Genomic DNA, 25,104 nt, shown 5'->3' with positions numbered 1-25,104 from the left:
CTACTGCTGATCCCCCCATAAAAAGCAGGTTAGGAGGACACCTCTTGTCATTCAGTATTTCTCTGGTTTTGAGTGTATTAAGCAGCTACTTTGACAAGGCTATGGCTTCCTAAAATCATGCCATGAAATGAGGTCCATTCTGTCTGACATTTTGCCCACTACACCTAGAGTAGCTTTTTGTTGCTCCCTTTGCCCCAATCTCCATAACATCCTGGTCATATCTTATGCTCCTTCTTCCATACCCTATGGCTCCTACCTCTGTGACCATCCCCACTGTAAGGCTTAAGGTTTGACTTCCCCTTTGCATCCTCGTACCACAACCTATGCATTCTCCATAACTGGCAAAACATATACAATCAAAGGAGAAGCCACCTGTGAAATGTCACATGACATACCAGCTGGTATGTAAGCCTTCTGTATGGGTACAATTACCACCAAGTTATCATTTGGGATGAGTGGGCATAGATAGCAACACACAATATCCAGTTGCAAAGCATACTCCATATTGTGACATCCATGGTTCTCTCCACTCATGTGTTCGTAATTTATTTTGATTATTTTCTTTAATTTCTTCTGTCTCAGCATTTCTTCTCAATAGCTATTCCTTTCTTCACTTGTTTTTAATTTTTCATATCTTTTACTTTCTGTCTTGTCTATTCCTCCCCCACACCTCTACCACATATGATGTGCTTAGCTTTCTGCTCTTATTAACTCTTCCATGATGTTTTATCAGTAATTTCTGCCTTTTTTATAATCCTATCTTCCACCTTTAAGCTCTCAGGTTTTAGAAATCTCATCTTATGCAGTCCCCAGCAATCAGTCTTTCCTTCTCATCCTGTCCGGTAAATCTCCCCTGACCTGGGGTTCTGGATGACTTTTCTGAACTATCCCCATTTCCGATTCCTCCCCAGTCCTTTTCCTCCATTCCTCTTACTTCCGCTTCAATCCTTTTGTCAGAAGAAAGAAGCCACTCACTGGCTGTGAAAGCTTGCACATTTCTTTAACCACTATATGCGTGGAGTGTAGATTTTTCTTATCGATCTAATTATGAGGACTACCCAGAAAGTAACACACACTTTGAAATAAAAAGTTAACAGTATGAAAAACCGAATGTTATTGTATATGTTTTAAAGGTATACTCTTACCAGTTCGTCAGTCACTGCAGTCCTCATTGTGAAAATTGGTACAGCCATTTTTAAAATCAATGCACCATTGCCTCACTTGGCTTTCACTCATTATTCCTTTTCTGTATATATTGGCAAAGCTCATGATAAATTTCAAATGGTTCACAGTTTTGTTGCCAACAAAAACCTAATCACAGATGCACCTCAAAAGTAGTGGGATTTTCTGTTGCAGAGCACATTTTAACATGCCACAGAAAGCAAAGTAGCAGGGACACAGACGACACAGTACCTCTGCCGGATGCATACTGAGTGTAGGAACATTATGGCATGAAGAAAGTGGCTGTTGACTCATCCACTGCTGCGACAGACCAGAACATCTATTACTTTCCGGATAGCCCTTGTATATTATATTTTCAGAAATTGATTGTATCATTGATATGATCTATTTTGTCAGGTGTATAAAGATGAGATGGTGAATATGAAGTTGGTAGGACATTGTAAAAGATAGTGTTGTATTGCTTGCAATGAGATCATGGGTGTGGAGGATGTGGGTGTATAGGGAGCTTGCATCAACAGTGACAAGTAGGGATCCTAGTGGTAATGGGTTGGGACCAGTTGAGAGGCAGTGAAGGCTGTAATGGAAGACCAAAGTGAAGGATATGGTTAAGTTATTCCAGTCCAGATTGACACTTGATGATGAGGGGTTGCCCATTTGCAGCTGGTTAGCTGGTTCCTGGGGGTGGTCGGAGGATTATGGGTGGAACTTCTGGTGAAGAATATGATTAAGTTGTCTATCAATAACTCAGTGCTTCAACTGTTTGGTGTGTTGTTACCTTTATGCTTTGCTTCATTTATTTTCCACCAAGGATGTGACTTTACTAAAATGTAGCTATTCTTAAAGATTAAGCAATTATATAACAAGAAGGGCTTGCTTAACAGGCAGTTGTATCACTCATATACAGTTAGCAAACAAAAAGCTAAATTTCATTTCAAAGAAAGTTTGGTGCAGCTTTAACAATGATATTACTAGAGAGCATACTGGATTTTTAACAGATTTTAAGGCAGAGCTTAATAAATTATTAGAAATTCCAGAAGGCATTCGATACAGTTCTTCAATGTTGTTAAGTGAGCAAACTATGAGTTTACTGACCATTATATAAGATTTGTGACTAGATTCTGGATTTCCCTTGCAGATAGAATTCTACATATTTTAACAGGACAAAATTGACAGATGTAAAGTTAATTTTGGAAGTATTCCAAGGGACTGTTACTTGGCTGTTGATGATGATGAAGTCCCATACTCCGTGACGGAGCATAGGGGAACGATGCGGGAGACCCGCACCGCCATACTAGGCAAGGTCCTAGTGGAGGTGGTGTGCTATTGCCTTCCTCCAACCATAATGGTGATGAATGATGATGATGAAGACGACACAACAACACCCAGTCATCTCGAGGCAGGAAAAATCCCTGACCCCGCTGGGAATCGAACCCGGGACCCCGTGCTCGGGAAGCGAGAATGCTGCCGCGAGACCATGTGTTACTGTTTGCAATATATGTAAATGATCTAGTGGATAACACTGGAAGCTCCATAAAGGTGTTCATAGACAATGCTGTTGTCTGTAAGATAGATGCTATGCCAAAAAATTGTAGCAAAATGCAGGAAGATCAAAGATGGTGATGGTAGTTGCCTCTGAACATGAATAAATATAACATGTTGTGCATAAGTGGGCAAAGAGGTCCACTTCTGTTATATTAATCTTTTGGCAATAAACCATTAGAAATAGTAACAGCTGTAAGAAACCAAGGAGTAATCATCCAAGCGACGCAAAATGGAATGATCACATAAAACTAATTGTAGAAAAAGCAGATGCCAGGACAAGATTAATTGGAAGCCTCTTAAGGAAATATAATTCATCAATGAATGAAGTGGCTTAGAAAACACTGTTAGGATTGATTCTTGAGTATTGTTCATCATTACCTTACTAGGTTGTATTAATAGAAGAGGTATAGAAGACAAAACAAAGAGCAGCAAGTTTTGCTATGACATCATTTAATAAGCTCTAGAGCATGAATAATATAGAATGTAACAGAATATAATATTTTTATTTGCCTTTCACTGTTCTTCATATTTCATAAAAATTTAATACAATAATCAATTACATGTACAGAAAATAACCAGTTCATTTAAGAAGTGAAATATTATCTTTATCACTCAGGAAAAACATACATTATAATGAGTAATTTCTAGGAATTCTTCAATTGAATAGAAATTGCTGTATTTTAGCCAAATGTTCTTACATTTATTTAGCAGTACTGTACGAGCTGAGTAGGGTAGCTTATGGAAAAATGTTATACTCAAATTTTTATAGTTATTATGGACTATAGCAATTATTAAGGAAGGCAAATCCAATAAGGCACTATTTCTGGTGTAGTGCTTTAGAACGTGAGTGGCAGACACTACAAGAGAGGCATTGTGCATCATGTAGAGTCACATATAGTTTTTTTGATGATTTTCAAGATAATCGTTCCATTTGTGTAATAAAATGTTATATTTTTTGTTCATAAAAACAATTTAATCCTAAACGTTGGTTTCTGTTTCTCTTTCAGACGTCAATGAATGTGAGCAGACACCATCTCCATGCAAATTCACTTGTCAGAACACAGATGGCAGCTTTGTGTGCTCATGCCCAGCAGGATATGTCCTGAACCCTGATCGTGTCAGCTGTCGTGATGTTGATGAGTGCGCAACAGGCAAACATACCTGCAGTCATGAGTGTGTGAATATTCCAGGCAGCTATAAATGCGCTTGCCCCAAGGGTTACAACCAAGTTGGTGATCAGTGCACTGGTAGGTAATGCAAGTTCCAGCTGCGGCTTATTAAAAAGCTTTTGTTATTTATATGCATACAATTTTAGTTCATCCTTCTATCTAATTCAGTGTGTCATAACGCTTCATTCTGAAATAACTCATCAAAAAGGTCTATATTTATTTGATGTGGCAGTGCTGCCAGTCCCCAGTAGCTTTATCGCAGTTTCAAGAGAAGACCAAGCCTAGCTCACAAATGAAAGCTGAATGAAGCGAAAATAAGTGTAGAAAGTAAAGTTTTGTCAACCAATCTGAGTGAAAACACTAAGAGGTTTTGGTCTTACATAAAATCAGTAACTGGTTCAAAATCCTCTGTTTATTCACTCAGTGACCATACTGGCATTGAAATGGAAGATAACAGAGAGAAGACCAAAGTACTAAATTCGCTTTTTCAAAATTGTTTCACTGCATAAGATTGTAATAAGGTCCTTCTTTCAATCATCATATGAATGCCGAAATGGTAAATATTGAATAACTGATTGTAGAATAGAAAAGCATCTACCATCACTTAGTAGTGGAAAAGCATCAGGACCAGATACCTATAAGAATCTACGAAGATTATGTTAAAGAACTTGCTCCTCTTCTAGCAACAGTTTATTGTAGATCATTGGAGCAACAGCGGGTACCTAGTGACTGGAAAAAAGTGCAGATCATTCCTGTTTTCAAGAAGGGTTGTAGGACAATGCACATAACTATAGGCCCATATCATTGGCATCAGTCTATTGTAAAACTATGGAAATATTTTATGCTAAAGATTTATGACGTCTTGGAGAATGAAAATATCCTGTATAAAAATCAACGTGGCCTCCGCAAACAGAGATCTTGCAAAACTCGGTTCGCTCTGCTCCTCCATGAGATCCATAGTGCTGTAGACAACAGCGTCCAGGTTGATGCTGTGTTTGCTGACTTCAGGAAGGCATCTGACACCGTCCTGCACTGCCATTTAGTGAAAAAAATACAATGTTATCGAGTATCAGACCAAATTTGTGACTGAATTCAGGACTTTCTTGCAGACAGAACTCAACGCATTGCTCTCAATGGAACAAAATCAACAGGTGTAAAGGTAATTTCCAGAGTACCCCAAGGAGTGTGTTAGGACCATTACTGTTTACAGTGAATTTAAACGGTCTAGTAAAAAGCGTCAGAAGCTCTTTTCAGACTGTTTGCAGATGATTCAGTTGTCTGTAAGAAAGTAGCAATGCCAAAAGACAGTATCGAGTTGCAGAATGACTTGTCAAGGATAGGCACATGTGCAGGCTCTGGCAGCTGACTCTGACCATAAGTAAATGTAATATATTGCGCGTGCAAAGGAAAGAAAATCCAGTACCGTACAACTATGCTATTGATGAAAAATTGCCAGAAACAGTGTCTACCATAAAATATCTAGGAATAACTATCCAGAGTGACCTTAAGTGGAATGACCACATAAAACAAATAATAGGAAAAACAGATGCCAGATTTAGATTCATACAAAGAATCTTAAAGAAATATAACTCACCCACAAAAGAAGTGGCTTCCAATGTTTGACTGATTCTTGAGTACTGTTAATAATATGGGATCCTTACCAGTTAGGACTGATAGAAGCGATAGAGAAGATCAAATAAAGAGTCACATTTTGTCACAGGACCATTTAGTCAGCATGAGAGTGTTACAGAGATGCTCAACAAACTCCAGTGGCAGGTGTTACAAGAAGAGCATCGTGCATCTTGGAGTTGTTTACCATTGATACTTTGAGAGAGTGCTTTCCAGGAAGAGTCGGACAACATACTACTTCCGCTCATGTACATCTTGCAAAGTGACTATGACGAGAAAATTGGAGAAATTAGAGCTTATATAGGGGCTTACCGACAGTCGTTCTTCCCATGCGGCATTCGTGAGTGGAACAGGGAAGGGGGTTCATTTAGTATTACAAGAAGTACCCTCTGTCACACATTGTTAGGTAGCTTCCGTGGTATGATGTGGATGTAGATCTGTTTATTAATTACATCTTAACCTCAAGTTTTATAATTTGAGGAGTAACAGTAATGACTCACCAAATAGTTGCAGCACTGAGTCATGGGTATGCACATCAACAAGACTGACACGGGCACCTTACAATCTGGCCCTCTTGTATTTTCTTCATTCTTGTAGGAGTTTATGCTCATAGCAGTTACCTAAAGCACCAGTCACTGGCCATAATCTTGCTTGCAGAAACTTTTTTTTTTCACTGTTTTGTTTAAATTCCAGATTTATTAAACAAATGGAAATGTTGATTAACAAACATTGAATCATAATTTTTTAACATCTTATGCAAAACAACAGAAAGGCAACCACTCACCTATAACAGACTGATGAGTGGCACATTGATACATGTAACAGATAATAGTGTTCACTAGTTTTCAAGCTCTCTGGCACTTCTTCTGCTAGAAAGTACAAATATTGACACAGACTTCCAAATACATGCTGCAGTGGCCTTGGTGACACTCATCTTTGAAATCTTTTTACTTTTAACTACTAATCACATGTATTTTCAAAAGAGCCGTAATTAAAAATAAAAAGATGTTATTTTTTTAATTCTGTGCTTCAATATTTGTTAGTTAGCATTTACATGTGATAACACAGATAGAATTAAAATAAAAGTAAAAAAAGAAGTTGCTACTATCAAGATTTGAACTGGAAACTTCACCATTACAAGACTACTACAAGATTACAAGACTACTACTGATGACTATGTTAATAAGTTCAAAGCATTTTATACTTAACACTGCTAAAAAGATCTTCTCATCTTCAAAGCCAAGTTTTTTTGGTGTCACTCTGCTCCAGGAAACTGATCTCTTTGAACTGATCTTCAAATCCTATAAGTATGAAGAAAACTGAAGGGCAGTCCATAAGGTTCCACCATGAGAATGAAACTTATTAGCAGATTAAAACTATGTATTGGACAATGACTCAAACCTGAAACATTTGCTTTTTCTGGGTAAGTGCTCTGCTGACTGAGCCACCTAAGATGACTTGTGACCCGCCTTCACAACTCTACTTCAACCACTGCTTCCTCAGCTACCTTTCAAACTCCTTCCTCCAGGAGTGCTAGTCTGGCAAGGTATACTGGAGATCTTCTGAGAAGTTACTGGCAGAAGTAGAGCTGTGAGAGTGGGTTGTGAGCTGTGCTCAGGTACCTCAGTCGGTGAAGCACTTACCCATGACAAGCAAAGCTCCCAGGTTCAAGTCCAGTGTCATAAAGAGTTTTAATCTTCTGAGAAGTTACAAATCAGTGCACACTCTACTGTAGAGTGAAAATTCATTTTCAAGACTGTGCTGAATCTTTTTTAGGCATGTAAATGAGACTGAGAATATTGCTAGTGTCTGAGGAAATCCTTTTCAGAACTGTAAATATAGCTAATTTCTCACTATTATTTATGTGCATTTTAGCAACTCAAATATTGTATTCCACCAAGGGCATCTGCATTGGCATATTTAATTGCATGTTTTGTCAAATCACAGCTTCCTCGCGTGTCACAGTAAGACTGGTAGCAACCAGAACCATTGTTTATGATTGGTTTTCAGAAACCAGTATTTTCTGACTCGTTTTTTGTATCTCAAATGTGATTCACATACTGTTCTTTTCTCTTGAGTGGAAAATTAAGGATTATATTTTTCAACCCTGTTTTCTTCTTTAAAGTGCTCCACAGAAAAGCATAAACTGTCCCTTTCGTATCATTGCTGCAGCAGTATCATGCAGTACAAATTGTTCAAGTTAAATTAAAAAGGTCAAAAAATTTACACCATAATGTACAGTACGAATATAAACAAAAACAAAACAAAATATGTACATGTTCTTACAGTACAAGTACAATTATCAGTTTACATTTGATGAGAAATTATTAATTCTGCATACTGAGACTTTCTTGGACAGAACAAAAATAGCTATCTGATAAATTTTGTGGTCAAGCTAAAGTGTTGTAATTACCAGTTAAAAAAAAGAAAGAAAGAAAGAAAAAACTAAACTCCTCCCGCACAGGCCATGAAGGCCCAAAGGTTCTGTCTGACTGGCTGCCGTGTCATCCTCAGCCCATAGGTGTCACTGGATGCTGATGTGGAGGGGCATGTGGTCAGCACACCACTCTCCCAGTCGTAGGTCAGTTTCCGAGACGGAGCAGCTACTTCTCAATCAAGTAGCTCCTCAGTTTAATGATTATAAAGAATCCGACTCGATTGCAAATAGAAACCAGATGTTGACATAGGTTTCGGCGCAGATAACCATGCCTTCCTCGGAACACATTAAAACTACAAACTGCCTAAAGAGGTATGGTCCAACATTAATACAGGACGCCCAAAAGAGCAAAAGATTCGCATAAAATGTAAAATAAACGATACGTGTGTACCATGTCAATAGCTGTACTTAGCTCAAAGTCAGAAGCATCAACGTTCGGTGGGCCGCGGGCTCCCAGGTAATCTGAGGTGGCGCCAGCAGCTAGGCTGTGAGAATGTCAGAAAAGAACGGGCTTAACATACATCTGTGAAAGGATGTACAATGATGCTTTCATCACCCTTATTATCTATTGACCGACAGAGGTCAAGATGATTAGTGTCATCAGGTGTTACCAAAATGGTATGCAAAGTTATGTGTATATGCGTGAAGAGACGTACGACATCACTTCAATGTTTTTAAAAAAGGTTAAGGATTTATTTCCTAATTTTAGGCCAGAGCTTGGACTTGGAATGAGTATGACTAAAAACATCCTTGCATCACCATATTCAACTCGGATAATTATAACTAAGTGGAAATGGCTATTTGGACCATATTACAAATATTGGAGCTTCTTACAAGCCCGTTACATTATTTGACCTTTTACATCAAAAGCTATTAGAACATAAAGGTAGTTTGTCTGTTCCATGCTATATGTGTTCACAGACCTCACTTGATTAAGCTACGTGGTTCAGTACCTCAAGTACCTGATTTTAAGAAACTAGTTTAGATTTAGGTTCTTTTCACACTGTTTTGGTACATATCCGATAGCACTATTCAAAATGACCTCTGTCGGTTATTAGATATTAAGGGCGATGAAGGCAATGTTGTACGTCCTTTCATTCAATTGCATTAAGCCTGTAGTACTACTTTGACCCTTTTCTGGTCAATAGCATTTAGAATTTAATATAGTAACTTTTCACGCTTATCCAAGTGTAGTCATCAAATACTATCGCCGACCCCAAGTAATTGAAAAATGGGTTATTCATCCCCCACATTTTTAACCTGCTTCTAGCTGACGGTATTTTGTCTGTCCTGTGTGCATGCGTTTTGACCATCCGTGGAATTTACTATTCCTCATATATAGTCTCAGCCTATTCACGTTCTATAAAATTGTCCTTGAGCTAGGACCTTATACATACACACGCATTAACTTCCTGTGCCTTTGACCTGGTCATCAGATCACTTTCGTAACACATTTTATGCCAATCACATGGAAGAAGATAGATTTCTTAATTTGCGCATGGACATTCTAGCTGCCGGAGGGGGGTGGGGGGCATGTCATCTCCTAATTCCCTGTCAAATCTCACTGTTTGTTTTATGTAGGCAGGTGTCATGGTGTTGTTGTATGTGTATGCTCTGAAGTATGGGATTTCAGTTAAGCTTTTATGTTCAACTTATTGTTAACGTATCTTTCTACTACTCAGCACTTCCTTCATATGATCAGTGGTTACTCATTCTCACACGCTTGTTTGTATTCCACTCAAAATTTTCCTATGTCATTGTAAATAATAACCATAGCAGTTTACATTGATGGATTACGTACATATCTGTGTTTTTCATTCCTCTACAATTTTGTGAGAAACTACACGTGAATGTCCATTCCCATTATGAAGCAATTACACATATCTAAACTACAATGATCGATGTATGTTTTTGACAAGAAAATCAGTTATGGTTTTCCTGCTCTAACTATATATTGTCTTGTTTCTTCAACCTTTCCTTTCCCTTTTGCCAAATGAGGGAATCCTGGATCTGCAAGTGAGCAAAGTTTTTAGATTCAGTGTGTATGTTTATCAACATGCTGCCACTTGGCTTCCCTTTTCTACATAAATTCTTAAGACATCAGACATAGACAACAACATTACATAATGGTAACCTTTGGTGTGTTATTCTTCTCAAATAATTTGTCTCTTTATAGCTTTGGTGGACAAGAGCCAGTTCTCTCTCTCTCTGTTTTTCCATCAGTCCTGTGACTGGTTTGATGAGGCTAACCATGGCTTCCTGTCCTGTGCCAACTGCTTCATCTCAGATTAGTACTTATACCCACCATCCTCAATTATTATTTGTGGGATGTATTCTAATCTTTGTCTTCCCTTAGAGTTTTTACCCTCTACAGTTCTCTCTAGTACCATGGAAGTTATTTCCTGATGTATTAACATGTGTCTTATCGTTCTGTCCCTTCTTCTTGTCAGTTTTTTCCATGTTTTTTTTTCCCTCATCTGTTTGGTAGAGAAGCCCTGATTTCTAATCACATATGTCCATGTAATTTTCATCATACTTCTGTAGCACCACATCTCGAACATTTCAATTCTTTTCTTTTGCAATCTGTCCACAGTTCATGATTCACTTCTGTATTATGCTATGCTCTGGATGTACATTTTCATTTTTTTCTCAAATTAAGGCTGATGTTTGATACTACTATATTTCGTTTTAGCCAGAAATGTCTTCTTTTCCTGTGCTAATATGCTTTTAATGTAGCCCTTGCTTCAACTGCCCTGTGCTATTTTGCTTCCAAGGTAGCAGAATTCCTCAAGTTCTTGGTCCCCAATATTGTTGTTAAGTTTATCACTAGTCTCATTTCTGCTGCTTCTCATTACTTTCCATATTCTGTGCTCAGAAGACTTCTTTCCATTCAGTATGCCCTGTAATTCTTCCTCACATACACTGAGGATAGCATCGTCATGAGTGAATTTTATCATTGATGTTCTTTCACCCTCAATTTTAATCTTATTTTTATTTCCATGATTGCTTCCCCAATGTACAAATAGAAGATTGGACTGCATCCCTGTCTTACACCCTACAGAATCCAAGCACTTGTTATTGGTCACAATTTTAATGTTCCTTCTTGGTTATTATACATATTATACATTACCCATCTTTCCTTATAACATACACCTACTTCTCTGAGAATTTTGAGCCCCTTCAGCATTTTACATTGTCAGACATTTTTATCACCTATTAATCATTCATTCTAAGAAGACTCTCAGTTCGTTGGCTGGTGGAAGTAGCTGTATCATTTGAAATCAAGTAGCTTTGGTTGGTACTGATAGCATACATAAGTCATCTGAGCTAATTGACCTTAGTGGGCAGAAAACACTTTTTTCAGTCCATCTACATATTCATAAATAACATTATATCATTAGTTACAAATGCTGGGAAGGGATGATCTTTATATAAGGTCATAATCACTGGGCAAAGTTAACATGTGAATGATGTGGCTTCAATAATGTCAGTGTGCTAGTGACCAGAAACAATTGAATATTGGTCCAAAGTTATTCATTGTCTTCTGTCTTCTATTGAAGCAGATACTCCTGTTAGCCACCACATCAAGAAACTCCTTAGAGTGAAAAATTAATACAGAAAACACTCAAGTATTTTGCTCACTCTATGGAGCTATCCTACATTTGCCCTCTTCAGCCATAATTTTTTAGTGATTCACTATTGTCTGCATCATGTAGAAAGGTGGCCCAACTACAACTAAGTGGCAAGAATCTCTCCCCTGCATGCTATGCTGTTGCTGTACTTTGTGACAATGCAGTTTCATTCACAGAGCGATCAAATTATTTATTCAGATGTCGATGTTATTTTCTTGTAGCAGTGTAGCTTTGAATGTTTATCTCTAAATGTGTTAGCATGGTTTCCAAATGAGTACGTCATGTGACGCCGATAAATGTGAAGTGCTTCGCAAGAAAGCAATGAGGTTTTTTTACCACATTTTTAACATTTTCAAATGTGCAACTGAAAACGGGATTCCTATTGTTGACATTCTGAAGACACAAGTACAAACCTAGTAGATAGTGTCGGAAGTTCCATGCGGCTTTTCGCGGATGATGCTATAGTATACAGAGAAGTTGCAGCATTAGAAAATTGTAGCGAAATGCAGGAAGATCTGCAGCAGATAGGCACTTGGTGCAGGGAGTGGCAACTGACCCTTAACATAGACAAATGTAATGTATTGCGAATACATAGAAAGAAGGATCCTTTATTTATGATTATATGATAGCGGAACAAACACTGGTAGCAGTTACTTCTGTAAAATATCTGGGAGTATGCGTGCGGAACGATTTGAAGTGGAATGATCATATAAAATTAATTGTTGGTAAGGCGGGTACCAGGTTGAGGTTCATTGGGAGAGTGCTTAGAAAATGTAGTCCATCAACAAAGGAGGTGGCTTACAAAACACTCGTTCGACCTATACTTGAGTATTGCTCATCAGTGTGGGATCCGTACCAGATCGGTCTGACGGAGGAGATAGAGAAGATCCAAAGAAGAGCGGCGCATTTCGTCACAGGGTTATTTGGTAACCGTGATAGCGTTACGGAGATGTTTAATAAACTCAAGTGGCAGACTCTGCAAGAGAGGCGCTCTGCATCGCGGTGTAGCTTGCTCGCCAGGTTTCGAGAGGGTGCATTTCTGGATGAGGTATCGAATATATTGCTTCCCCCTACTTATACCTCCCGAGGAGATCACGAATGTAAAATTAGAGAGATTAGAGCGCGCACGGAGGCTTTCAGACAGTCGTTCTTCCCGCGAACCATACGCGACTGGAACAGGAAAGGGAGATAATGACAGTGGCACGTAAAGTGCCCTCCGCCACACACCGTTGGGTGGCTTGCGGAGTATCAATGTAGATGTAGATGTAGATGTAGAAACATGAGTCAGCAAGAGAAGTGTACACAGAATAGTAAATGAATGTGTCGACTGTATAAACATCAGGAAAAATGAGTTTCATGTTGCATGAGACCTATAACACAAATATGGCTTTGACAAGGATGTTTTAAGGCATTTCATGTTTGAAATGTATATAGATAGAAAATATCTGACATTACAAAACCTTGTTATCTGTCGAGATCTCAGTAGTTTTCAGCATTATCTGACAGCATTTTTTCGAGTTATTCAAATAAAATGGTTTGTTGTTTGCTTGTCCCATGGATCATAAATACAGTGTATCATTGTAATATTGGATGAGCTAGTTTGCACTATGATGCTTGTTAACAGCAAAAAATATGACAACATACTGACGATTTACATAATAGTCTTTTGCATGAGTCTTTGCTACCAGTAATCCTTCTTTATTCACAGTGATTTACATTGAACTACAGTCGCACATCCACACACATGCATTATAAAATTACACATTTTTTAAAAATTCTGTGGTGTAGAAGTAGTTGTCAAGGAAATATAATGAATTCCATTTGTGTTTGATGTTATTTTTGTTGTGTACTACATTTCTACATATAATTCAGTCCAATCTGCACTAAAATGGAAAATATTGTAACCAGTTTTGATGATCTTGTCATTAGACACTCACCTTTTTAAGAAAAACAGTACTTGATATTTTTACAAAACTGCAGCAGCTGCTTTCACCTTCTGATGTGACACAGAAGCTGTGGAGCAATGAATGCAATGTTGTCAGCAAGTCTCTCATGTAGCAACTGATCAATATTGGTTTTAAATTCTCTTAGAGCTGAATGTATTAAATGATGTACTGTTGGCAAATGAACCTGTCCTCCACAGCAACACAGTCCAGCAACCCAGATGTTGTTTGCCCACTCTCTGCCCCATCCCATCCATGCTTTCCTATCACTTTGGCTCTGCATGGAAGTGCCTTCCTACATGATGTGGACTATAATTAGAATGGCTGCCAGAAAAAAACATTTTGACTCATAGCAGAGGACCATAATTGTTATTGCATTGGCTTCCTCATTGCCACTTTTCATTTTTTTACATTCACCTGGTATATGAATTGTATTATATGTTAAGTTGAATCGTTTATTCATAAAAAATCAGCTATGATGGAAAATGAATTGACTTTTCACAGTAGTTTCTGAATTTTACCATACAGGTTCTTCTTTGCCCATTTTCTCCTAAAGGCCAGAGCACATAACTGTAACTAAATTTAGATGTTACCAGGTGCAGCTTTAATACATTTTGCATTGTTTGCACATGCAGATATCAATGAGTGTGAGGATCACACAGGCAACTGTCCCCCACCCGGAACATGTATCAACACACTTGGCAGCTTCAAGTGCATTTGTCCGAGAGGCTTCAAACTTGATTCTACTGGAACCTTCTGCACAGACTCTGATGAATGCACTGATGACATGAAGTGTCAGCATGGATGCCAGGTAACAGTTTGCATGAAATTCATTTATATACTGATAATTTATTTTTATAATGTTTTTATTACAGAATGCAAATACAAATACAGAAATTTTAGATAAATCTGTTATTATTATTACTATTATTGTTATTGTTATTATTATTATTATTATTATTATTATTGTTGTTGTTGCTGTTGTTGTTGTTAAATAAACAGTATGCATAAATTTATAGCTTACTCTTTGTTTCTATTAATGTACAGAATGTTAGTGCTAACATCGTACAAGTAAACCATTTGAAACCAGTCCTCAGCATTTCAATGAATATGGGAACATTTCCTTTAGATATTGTCACAGCAGTCAACACTTATCAGAATACCTTTTTCACTAATTGCAGTGAGACCATTATACCTCGTGGGAATTGCATACAATTCAAACATTAGCTTAAGATTCGCATATACAAGATATATTTTTAAAATCCTAACACCTTTTGAGATATCGAATAGGTTGTTAATAATTGTATGAAAGAAAAACTCAGTTGAGAAAACTGTAAAATAACAGAGAGTATGACTTCAGTAGGTGAAACTATCATATTAGCAGTAAACACATTGAAAAATAAAGAACTTGATTAGCTTTCAGAACTACTAGTTTGTTCCTCAGGGAGCAAAGAAAGATAGGTTGGGGAAGATTAGAAAGGAGAGGTAGGTCACTTAGCCCCCGGATTAGGAGGATAAGTACAAGAGCAAACAAAGAACAGGCTATGCTTTGTCTGTTCGCCTAGTCATGAATTTGAGTGCTTATCTTTGCCACAGATTAAAAGAAGGAAAATTATTGTTTTACATCCCACTGATGACGTAGTTCAGAAATCCAAGCAACAATGGGACAACAAAGTTCGTATGTCTGCTAGTTATTGCTCAGTGCTGTATTGAGTAGAACATTGTGTCACACAGTCTGCGAATTTCGAGATGGCAGAGTTAGAGGAGCAATGCATCTGCATTAAATTTTGCGTGATATTCAAGGAAAGCTATATAGAGGCACACTAAATAAAGCAGGAAGCCTATGGTGATGAGTGCTTAAGCCATACTTGGTGTTATGAATGGTTCACCCAGTTTAAAAATGGCTGGATGGAAGTTGAAGATGACCGTCGTGTAGGACACCCTTTGACATCCATAGATAACGCTCATGTCAGTAATGTTAATGAAATTGTGCATGCCAATTGAAGACAAACTGCCCAAGAGATTGCAGAAAATGTAACATTTCAGTTGGATCGTATTATGAAATCCAGACACAGCATCTTGAAATGCATCATGTTGCTGCCAAGTTCGTCTCGCGGCTCGAGTCAAGACCTTCACCTCACAATCTGTGAAGAGCTTTTGGATCACGCAAATGAGAACGAGGTGTTCCTGAAGAGAATCACAACTGGTGATGAGACATGGGTTTACAGTTATGATGTTGAGACCAAGGTTCAGTCTTCATAGTGGGTCAGCCAAGATTCTCCAAGACTGAAAAAAGCTGGTCAGGTCAGGGCAAACGTCCAAGCCAACCTGATAGTTTTCTTTGACTTTGAAGGATTAGTTTATCATGTATTCATGCCACAGGGCCAACCTTTAATCAATGGTACTGTCGGGATGTGCTGCTATGTCTGCGAGAAAATGTGAGAAGGAAACGTCCCGAAATGTGGCAAGACAATTCATGGCTCTTGCGTGATGATAACGCACCTGCACATTCATCCCTGATGGCGCATGACTATTGGACAAGAAACGAAATCACTCTGCTGCCTCATACTCTGTACTCTCCAGATGTGGTCCCTGTGGACTTTTTTTATTTTCAATGTTGAAAACCCTATTTAAAGGAAGATTTCCCACATTAGATGAGATAAAAAGAAAATTCATAAACGGTGCTTCACACGATCCAGCAAGTGTACCAAGGATGCTTCTGGAAGTGGAAAAGGCATTGGGAGTAGTGTCTCAATTGGGGAGGAGAGTATTTCGAAGGAGACCGTGCACAATAATTGAAAGGTAAGTGTAGAAAAATTTTGTGGACAAAGTTCCGGAAGCCAAGGCAGTTGATGTGTCAACAGTTAGGGAACAACGGAGTGAAAATAAAGCACAGATGAGGCTCAAAATGGCAGGAACAAATACAGTAATCAAATGGCAGAGAAGGCGCAATGACAGGCGAAGGGGTAGGAAGAAATAGAGATAGAGAAAGATAAACAGGGAAAATAAATAAATGGGAAAAGAATAGAGGAAGAGAAGTGGGAAAGTAGCGAATAATGGGAGAAATTAGAGTATGTTAAGTCAAGATGGATGGTGTAAATCAGACACAGAATAAAAATAGTTCCCAATGACAAAGTTCTGCGTACTGGGAAGAAGAATCCAAATAGCCTATAAGTGAAATGTACTGCGGAAGATGATAGATGCCAAGTGTTTACACTCCGTTTGCAACCATTTCTCCAAATTGACACCCTAGTTGTCGTCATGAGACCATCAAATGTGGACAATGTACTTGAACATCAACTGGTATACATTTTGTATAATGTTCCCACGGCTCTGCTGCTGAATGGTTATGTTTTCTTGGCACAATAATTTGGCATCATAGTTATTTGGCATCAGTGAGTGTTCCCTGAGATACTAAAACATTAAGGGGACTGTTCTTTCTCTTTATACCTGCTGCGGTCCTAGCTTCAAGTGTATGGTACGCAGTGTGTTGCAGATGTCAGAAAATATCAGTTAACATTGTTAACATATATTAGCATATAGTATCCTAATGTATTATTTTGCAAAGATTCGTTAAGTTTACTTCACTCCAATTGCTCAATATTTTCAATTTAACATAAATAGCAAGATTACTGTTCTAAGTAATCATTTATAGAGTAAAAACAGTAAGACAACAAATACGACTTCACGGCTTTGCTAAATTTAATGTTGTCCTCGATGGACTTAATTTTAGTGGGAAGATTGTTGAACAGTTGGAGGCCCTTGTGGAAAGCTCCCTTTTTACACAGTTGAATGTTTGTACGTAAAACATGCAGATTTGAGTTTTTCCTGGTGTTGTGTTTATGTATTTCATTATTTTTTACGACTCTGGAAACAGTTGGCACTACGTGGTTTCTGAAAATTTTTTTGAGTCTCGAGAATATATAGGCAAGGCAGTGTAAGAATTTCCAACTTTCTGAAGATGGGTTTGCAGAAGTTTCTGGGTTTGCTCCCAGTAATAATCCTCATTACTCTCTTCTGGATTTTGAATGTGCTCAGGGCAGTTGGAGAATTTCCCCAGAACATCACACCATATTTTAGGTGGGCTTGTATGTAAGCGTAGTATGCGCTGGTTAATCGTTTTCAGGCTAGCACATCATTTCAGTACACTCAATGCATAACAGCCAGTACTAATTCTGGCATTTACCTTTCCTGTATGTGTATTCCATTTCAGGTTATCTTCAACCCACAGGCCCAGGAATTTGAAAGCTGTGTCAGTATCTATTGGCTGGTTATTTACAGTGACAAGTGGTTGAGAGGAATTTGCATTTTGTGTCGTTGAAAGTTCATGGAAGCTGTCTTTTTGGCGTTCATAGTTAATCTGTTGATTTTAGCCCAGTTGCGGAGTTGTTCAGTTACCAAGTTCACAGCTTTTTGCACAGCCTCTGTATTCTCCCCTTTGAGGAGTACGGTACAGCACAGTACAGTTGTGTTTTGCACAGACTCTGTATTCTCCCCTTTGAGGAGTAGAGTTGTGTCATCAGCAAATATTATTGTTTTGTGTGCATCTAAATTCAGGCTCAAGTCATTAATATACAGGAGGAAAAGTAAAGGTCTCAATACTGAGCCCTGTGGTACACCTTGCTTTACAGTTTTATTACTCGATAGGATTTCGGTTATTGAGTTGGTTTGTCTGTTAGTGTATTTCATGCTTACTTTCTGCATCTGACTGGTTAGGAATGAAGCAATCCAATTGTTTGCAATTCCTCTGATACCATAGTGTTCAATTTTTTCCAGCAATATTTTGTGGTTAACAGTGTCAAAAGCCTTTGACAGATCCAGAAACATGCCTGTTATGGGATGTTTTTTATCCAAAAGATCTAATAGCATATTTATGCAATCATATACTGCAGTTTCAATAGATTTGTTGCTTCTCAACCCATGTTGAGCTAAACTTAGTAAATCTTTTTTTTCCCCCTTTCAATGAAGTCTATCAGTTTTTTGTACATTATTTTGTCAATAACTCTAGAAAAGCAGGATGAGAATGAGATAGGCCTGTAGTTGTTCATATCTGTATTATTGTATTATCACCTTTTTTGAAGACAGGAATTACTTTAGAAAGTTTCAGAGCTTCAGGGAAAGTACCTGCCTGGAAAGAACAGTCACAGAGGTGAGTTAATGGTTCAGCAATTGTGTGTACACAATTTTTGGTTACTGCTGCTGGGATACCGTCAATTCCAGGTGAATATGAGTTTTTTAACTCTCTGAGGGCTTTTGTAACGCCATTTTCAATGAGTTTGGTAATGAAAATTGACTCTGCACATGTGTGATATTTTTGGTTTGCTGGTTGGTAGTTTGTGTTAGGATTATTTTTGACCAATTTTTCAACTATGCTCTTAAAGAAATTGTTGAAAGAGTTCACCACATCTTCGGGATTAGATAGAGATTGATTGCTGGATTTGATTTCTATGTTCATGTGTGTAGCTTTCATTTCCCCCCCTTTCCCTTTTTATGATATTCCACATTGCTTTTACTTTAGTGCTGGATTTGTCAATGTACTCATCATTTTGCATCCTTTTTGCCTGTCTTATCTCTCTTCTTGGGATACATGTGTAGTTTTTATAGCATTCTGTTAGTTGGGGGGAGTCACTACTTTGTTTACAAAACATGTGGAGTATTCTTTTATTTTTGCAAGGGATTTTTATAGCTGGTGTAATCCAAGTGTTGTTTCTCTTATTATTATTATTTATTCTTATTGGTTTTTGTGGAAAAGCCTCTTCAAAGTGGTGGATCATTTTGTCAAATAATGTGTTGAATTTTATGTTGACATCATTTGCTGTGTACATCTCTGTCCACTTTTCTTTACTAAGGAGGGCATTTAGCTTGTTCAAGTTATCTTGAGTGAAAAACCTTCATAAAGTTTTAGGTGGGACTGGGTTTGAGGTACCTTTGCTAACACCAACCTCTATAATGACAGCTTGGTGGTCGCTGAACCCTGCATTGTATATTCTATGTTGGGTTAAGTTTATTTCTGTTTGCAAAAATTTGATCTAGAGCTGTCTTGGATGTGGGTGTTATTCCAGTGGGCTCGTTTGCAAGGCCATGCAGATTATAAGTTTTTGCAATGTTAATGAATGTCTCCCTGTTTCTGTTGTGGGTGAGAAATTTCTATATTAGTCACCACTTATAATTACATCCTGTTTCCACTGACTTATTTTGGATAGAAACAAGTCCATTTGTAACAGAAAATCATTAATACTACTGCAGGGGGGACAGTAAATTGTAGCTACAATTCGATTTAGATCTGTAAGCTTTATGGCTGCACATTCAAAGATCTTGTCTGTTCCTATTTTGTTTATGGTAGGAAGTAGGCTATATTCAATGTGTTGTTTTATGAAGATGGCAACCCCACCATGTCCATCATTTGACCTGAAGTAGTGTTCACACAGTTTGAAATTTGGTAGTGAGATTAACTTAACTACATCAATGTAGAGCCAGTGCTCTGCTAGGCATACTACTGAGATATCACAGAGTTCACTGGTCAGCAAAATGCTTAAGTCATCAGTTTTGTTGCTTAAGGATTGGACATTGTGTTATAGATTTTCAAGTCTGAGTGGGGTTTACTCAGGGGGCTCTAAGTCATATTTACTGTGTCACTGACTTGTAGTTTAAATTGTGCTGTATTCCAGATATGTTGACTTCCGAGCAGTTGTGCTGGTTTTGTTGGTCGTCCTAGGCAGCCAACTCATCTTCGAGGTGGTCTACATCTACATCTACATTTATACTCTGCAAGCCACCCAATGGTGTGTGGCGGAGGGCACTTTACCTGCCACTGTCATTACCTCCCTTTCCTGTTTCAGTCGCGTATGGTTCGCGGGAAGAAAGACTGCCAGAAAGCCTCCGTGCGCACTCAAATCTCTCTAATTTTACATTCGTGATCTCCTCTGGAGGTATAAGTAGGGGGAAGCAATATATTCAATATCTCATCCAGAAACGCACCCTCCCAAAACCTGGACAGCAAGCTACACCGCGATGCAGAGCGCCTCTCTTGCAGAGTCTGCCACTTGAGTTTGCTAAACATCTCCGTAACGCTATCTCGGTTACCAAATAACCCTGTGACGAAATGCGCTGCTCTTCTTTGGATCTTTTCTATCTCCTCCGTCAACCCAACCTGTTACGGATCCCACACTGATGAGCAATACTCAAGTATAGGTCGAACGAGTGTTTTGTAAGCCACCTCCTTTGCTGATGGACTACATTTTCTAAGGACTCTCCCAATGAATCTCAACCTGGTGCCCGCCATACCAACAATTAATTTTATATGATCATTCCACTTCAAATTGTTCCGCACGCATACTCCCAGATATTTTACAGAAGTAACTGCTACCAGTGTTTGTTAAGCTATCATATAATCATACAATAAAGGATCCTTCTTTCTATGTATTCGCAATACATTACATTTGTCTATGTTAAGGGTCAGTTGCCACTCCCTGCACCAAGTGCCTATCCGCCGCAGATCTTCCTGCATTTCGCTGCAATTTTCTAATGCTGCAACTTCTCTGTATACTACAGCATCATCCATGAAAAGCCGCATGGAACTTCCGACGCTATCTACTAGGTCATTTACATATATAGTGAAAAGCAATGGTCCCATAACACTCCCCTATGGCACACCAGAGGTTACTTTAACATCTGTAGACGTCTCTCCATTGAGAACAACATGCTGTGTTCTGTTTGCTAAAAAGTCTTCACTCCAGCCACACAGCTGGTCCGATATTCCGTAGGCTCTTACTTTGTTTATCAGGTGACAGTGCGGAACTGTATCGAACGCCTTCCGGAAGTCAAGGAAAATTGCATCTACTTGGGAGCCTGTATCTAATATTTTCTGGGTCTCATGAACAAATAAAGCGAGTTGGGTCTCACACGATTGCTGTTTCCGGAATCCATGTTGGTTCCTACAGAGTAGATTCTGGGTTTCCAGAAATGACATGATACGTGAGCAAAAAACATGTTCTAAAATTCTACAATAGATCGATGTCAGAGATATAGGCCTATAGTTTTGCGTATCTGCTCGACGACCCTTCTTGAAGACTGGGACTACCTGTGCTCTTTTCCAATCATTTTGAACCTTCTGTTCCTCTAGAGACTTGCGGTACACGGCTGTTAGAAGGGGGGCAAGTTCTTTCGCGTACTCTGTGTAGAATCAAATCCCGTCAGGTCCAATGGACTTTCCTATGTTGAGTGATTTCAGTTGCTTTTCTATTCCTTGGACACTTATTTCGATGTCAGCCATTTTTTCATTTGTGCGAGGATTTAGAAAAGGAACTGCGGTGCGGTTTTCCTCTGTGAAACAGCTTTGGAAAAAGATGTTTAGTATTTCAGCTTTACGCATGCATCCTCTGTTTCAAAGCCATCATCTTCCCAGAGTGTCTGGATATGCTGTTTGAGCCACTTGCTGATTTAACGTAAGGCCAGAACTTCCTAGGATTTTCTGTCATGTCGGTACATAGAATTTTGCTTTCGAATTCACTGAACGCTTCACGCATAGCCCTCCTTACGCTAACTTTGACATTGTTTAGCTTCTGTTTTTTTCTGAGAGGTTTTGGCTGTGCTTAAATTTTCAGTGAAGCTCTCTTTGCTTTCGCAGTAGTTTCCTAACTTTGTTGTTCAACCACAGTGGGTTTTTCCGTCCCTCACAGTTTTACTCGGCACGTACCTGTCTAAAACGCATTTTATGATTGCCTTGAACTTTTTCCATAAACACTCAACATTGCCAGTGTCGGAACAGAAATTTTCATTTTGATCTGTTAGGTAGTGTGAAATCTGTCTTCTATTACTCTTGCTAAACAGATAAACCTTCCTCCCTTTTTTTATATGCCTATTTACTTCCATATTCAAGGATGCTGCAACGGCCTTATGATCACTGATTCCCTGTTCTGCACTTACAGAGTCGAAAAGTTCGGATCTGTTTGTTATCAGTAGGTCCAAGATGTTATCTCCACAAGTCGGTTCTCTGTTTAATTGCTCGAGGTAATTTTCGGGTAGTGCACTCAGTATAATGTCACTCAATGCTCTGTCCCTACCACCCGTCTTTCTGTCCCTACCACCTGTCTTAGACATCTGAGTGTCCCCGCCTATATCTGGTAAATTGAAATCTCCACCTAAGACTATAACATGCTGAGGAAATTTGTGTGAAATGTATTCCAGATTTTCTCTGAGTTGTTCTGCCACTAATGCTGCTGAGTCAGGAGGTCGGTAAAAGGAGCCAATTATTAACCTAGCTCGGTTGTTGAGTGTAACCTCCATCCATAATAATTCACAGGAACTATCCATTTCTACTTCACTATAGGATAAACTACTACTAACAGTGACAATCACGCCACCACCAATTGCATGCAATCTATTCTTTCTAAACACCGTCTGTGCCTTTGCAAAGATTTCAGCAGAATTTATCTCTGGCGTCAGCCAGCTTTTCATACCTATAACGATTTCAGCTTCGGTGCTGTCTATCAGCGCTTGAAGTTCCGGTACTTTACCAATGCAGTTTCGACAGTTTACAATTACAAAACCGATTGCTGCTCGGTCCCCACATGCCCTGACATTGCCCCACACCCTTTGAGGCTGTTGCCCTTTCTGTACTTGCCCGAGGCCATCTAACCTAAAAAACTGCCCAGTCCACGTCACACAACTCCTGCTAGCCGTGTAGCCGCCTGCTGTGCGTAGTGGACTCCTGACCTATCCAGCGGAACCCGAAACCCCACCACCCTATGGCGCAAGTCGAGGAATCTGCAGCCCACACGGTCGCAGAACCGTCCCAGCCTCTGATTCAGACACTCCACTCGGCTCTGTACCAAAGGTCCGCAGTCAGTCCTGTCAACGATGCTGCAGATGGTGAGCTCTGCTTTCATCCCGCTAGTGAGACTGGCAGTCTTCACCAAATCAAATAGCCGCCGGAAGCCAGAGAGGATTTCCTCCAATCCATAGCGACACACATCATTGGTGCCGACATGAGCGACCACCTGCAGATGGGTACACCCTGTACCCTTCATGGCATCCAGAAGGACCCTTTTCACATCTGGAATGACTCCCCCCGGTATGCACAATGAATGCACATTGCTTTTCTTCCCCTCTCTTGCTGCCGTATCCCTAAGGGGCCCCATTACGCACCTGACGTTGGAGCTCCCAACTACCAGTAAGCCCACCATCTGTGACCGCTCGGATCTTGCAGACTGAGGGGCAACCTCTGGAACAGGATAAGCAGCCATGTCCAGCCGAAGATCAGTATCAGCCAGAGACAGAGCCTGAAACCGGTTCGTCAGACAAACTGGAGAGGCCTTCCGTTCAGCCCTCCGGAATGTCCTGAAAACTATCCACGTGCACATCACACTGCTGAGGCATCACCTTGTCATTTTGGAGGGCTGTCTCAATAATGTTCACCATCACATTATTGATCCTTTCAGGTTCTTGACCTTTGTGAGAGGTCAGGGGGTTTTTGTTTCGTCTCTGTGACTTCGTGACCCATTTGTCTAGTGTAGTATGGCCACTATTACACTTTTTATGTACCATCTTGTTTGTCTTGATCCAATTGCTTATGAGCATCTGTTTATGGTTTCTGACTTTTGGTTTCTTATTGTTTCCCACAGTTGTCAGGAAGGCCAGTCTATTACAGATATTCTCCTTGCCACATTTGTTTAGGTAGAAACCATGTGTTGTGAAGTGGTTTCTGGCTAGTCTCTCTATTGCAAAGTTCACAGCAATTCTTTTTTTGTATGCATGTTTTGCTAAATTCAGTGCTTGTATCAGGTGGAGGTTTGCAGTATTAATTTTACTATTTAAATTACGAACATCATATCTCCTGGGTATAGGATGGATAATGATATCCATTTTGTGACTTGGAGTGAGTATTGATTCCAATGGTTCTACCAAATGTTTCATCATTAGATCAATGGGTTTGTCTGTGTCATTATAACACCCTATTATAATCAAAGTATCATGTGTTCTGAAGCTTCTTGTCAAATTTTCTGCATTTTTTACCACCTCATTTAGTGGAGTGCCAGGTTTTACTATGCTTTTTACCTGGTATGAGGGCCCTTGTTTGTTTTGCAGTATTTGAGCACAGTCTCTTCCATGACTGTCACTTAATATTGGCACTTTCATTTTTTCCACGATTTTCTTGCTGTGTAACGTTCTGGAATTTCTTATCGTTTTTCCTGCACTTATATTGGTGCTTGGGCAATTATGTTCACTGGCAGATTACTCATTCACTTTGTGGCAGATTGTTCACTTCGGGTTAATTTTTGCGTAATGCCATCCCCACCAGCAATGACTGGTGTCCAGGTGGTGTTTCAGAGTCTGATTTCTCTGTTTGCGGCCTGAACTGAACTTTCTAACACTGTTTTACTGATTAGGAAGCCTTGCAACCATCCGCAAATAAACCTGCATGTTTCTTACAATATGTAAATGAGACATTCGTCATATGGCCACACATGAACTTCCTGCAACACCTCAACACATGCTACCATATTATCAGGTGTAGAGGAGGATCAACAGCTACCATTCTCATATGTCATCATGAATTGGAAGTCAGACAG

The 25,104-nt window shown here is 39.2% G+C and overlaps 1 protein-coding gene across 1 annotated transcript in view; it reads left to right on the top strand.

The window, feature by feature from the left end:
* The window catches only part of LOC124622681 (fibrillin-2-like), a 631,069-nt gene that overhangs the window by 561,234 nt on the left and 44,731 nt on the right, over positions 1-25,104 (top strand). The window contains 2 exon segments of the mRNA XM_047148470.1: positions 3,732-3,971; positions 14,170-14,345. Coding sequence (XP_047004426.1) covers positions 3,732-3,971; positions 14,170-14,345 — 416 coding nt within the window.

The sequence above is a fragment of the Schistocerca americana genome, chromosome 7 (assembly GCF_021461395.2).
Source record: "Schistocerca americana isolate TAMUIC-IGC-003095 chromosome 7, iqSchAmer2.1, whole genome shotgun sequence".
Classification (NCBI taxonomy): domain Eukaryota; kingdom Metazoa; phylum Arthropoda; class Insecta; order Orthoptera; family Acrididae; genus Schistocerca; species Schistocerca americana.
This window is presented reverse-complemented; position numbering and strand designations above follow the sequence as displayed.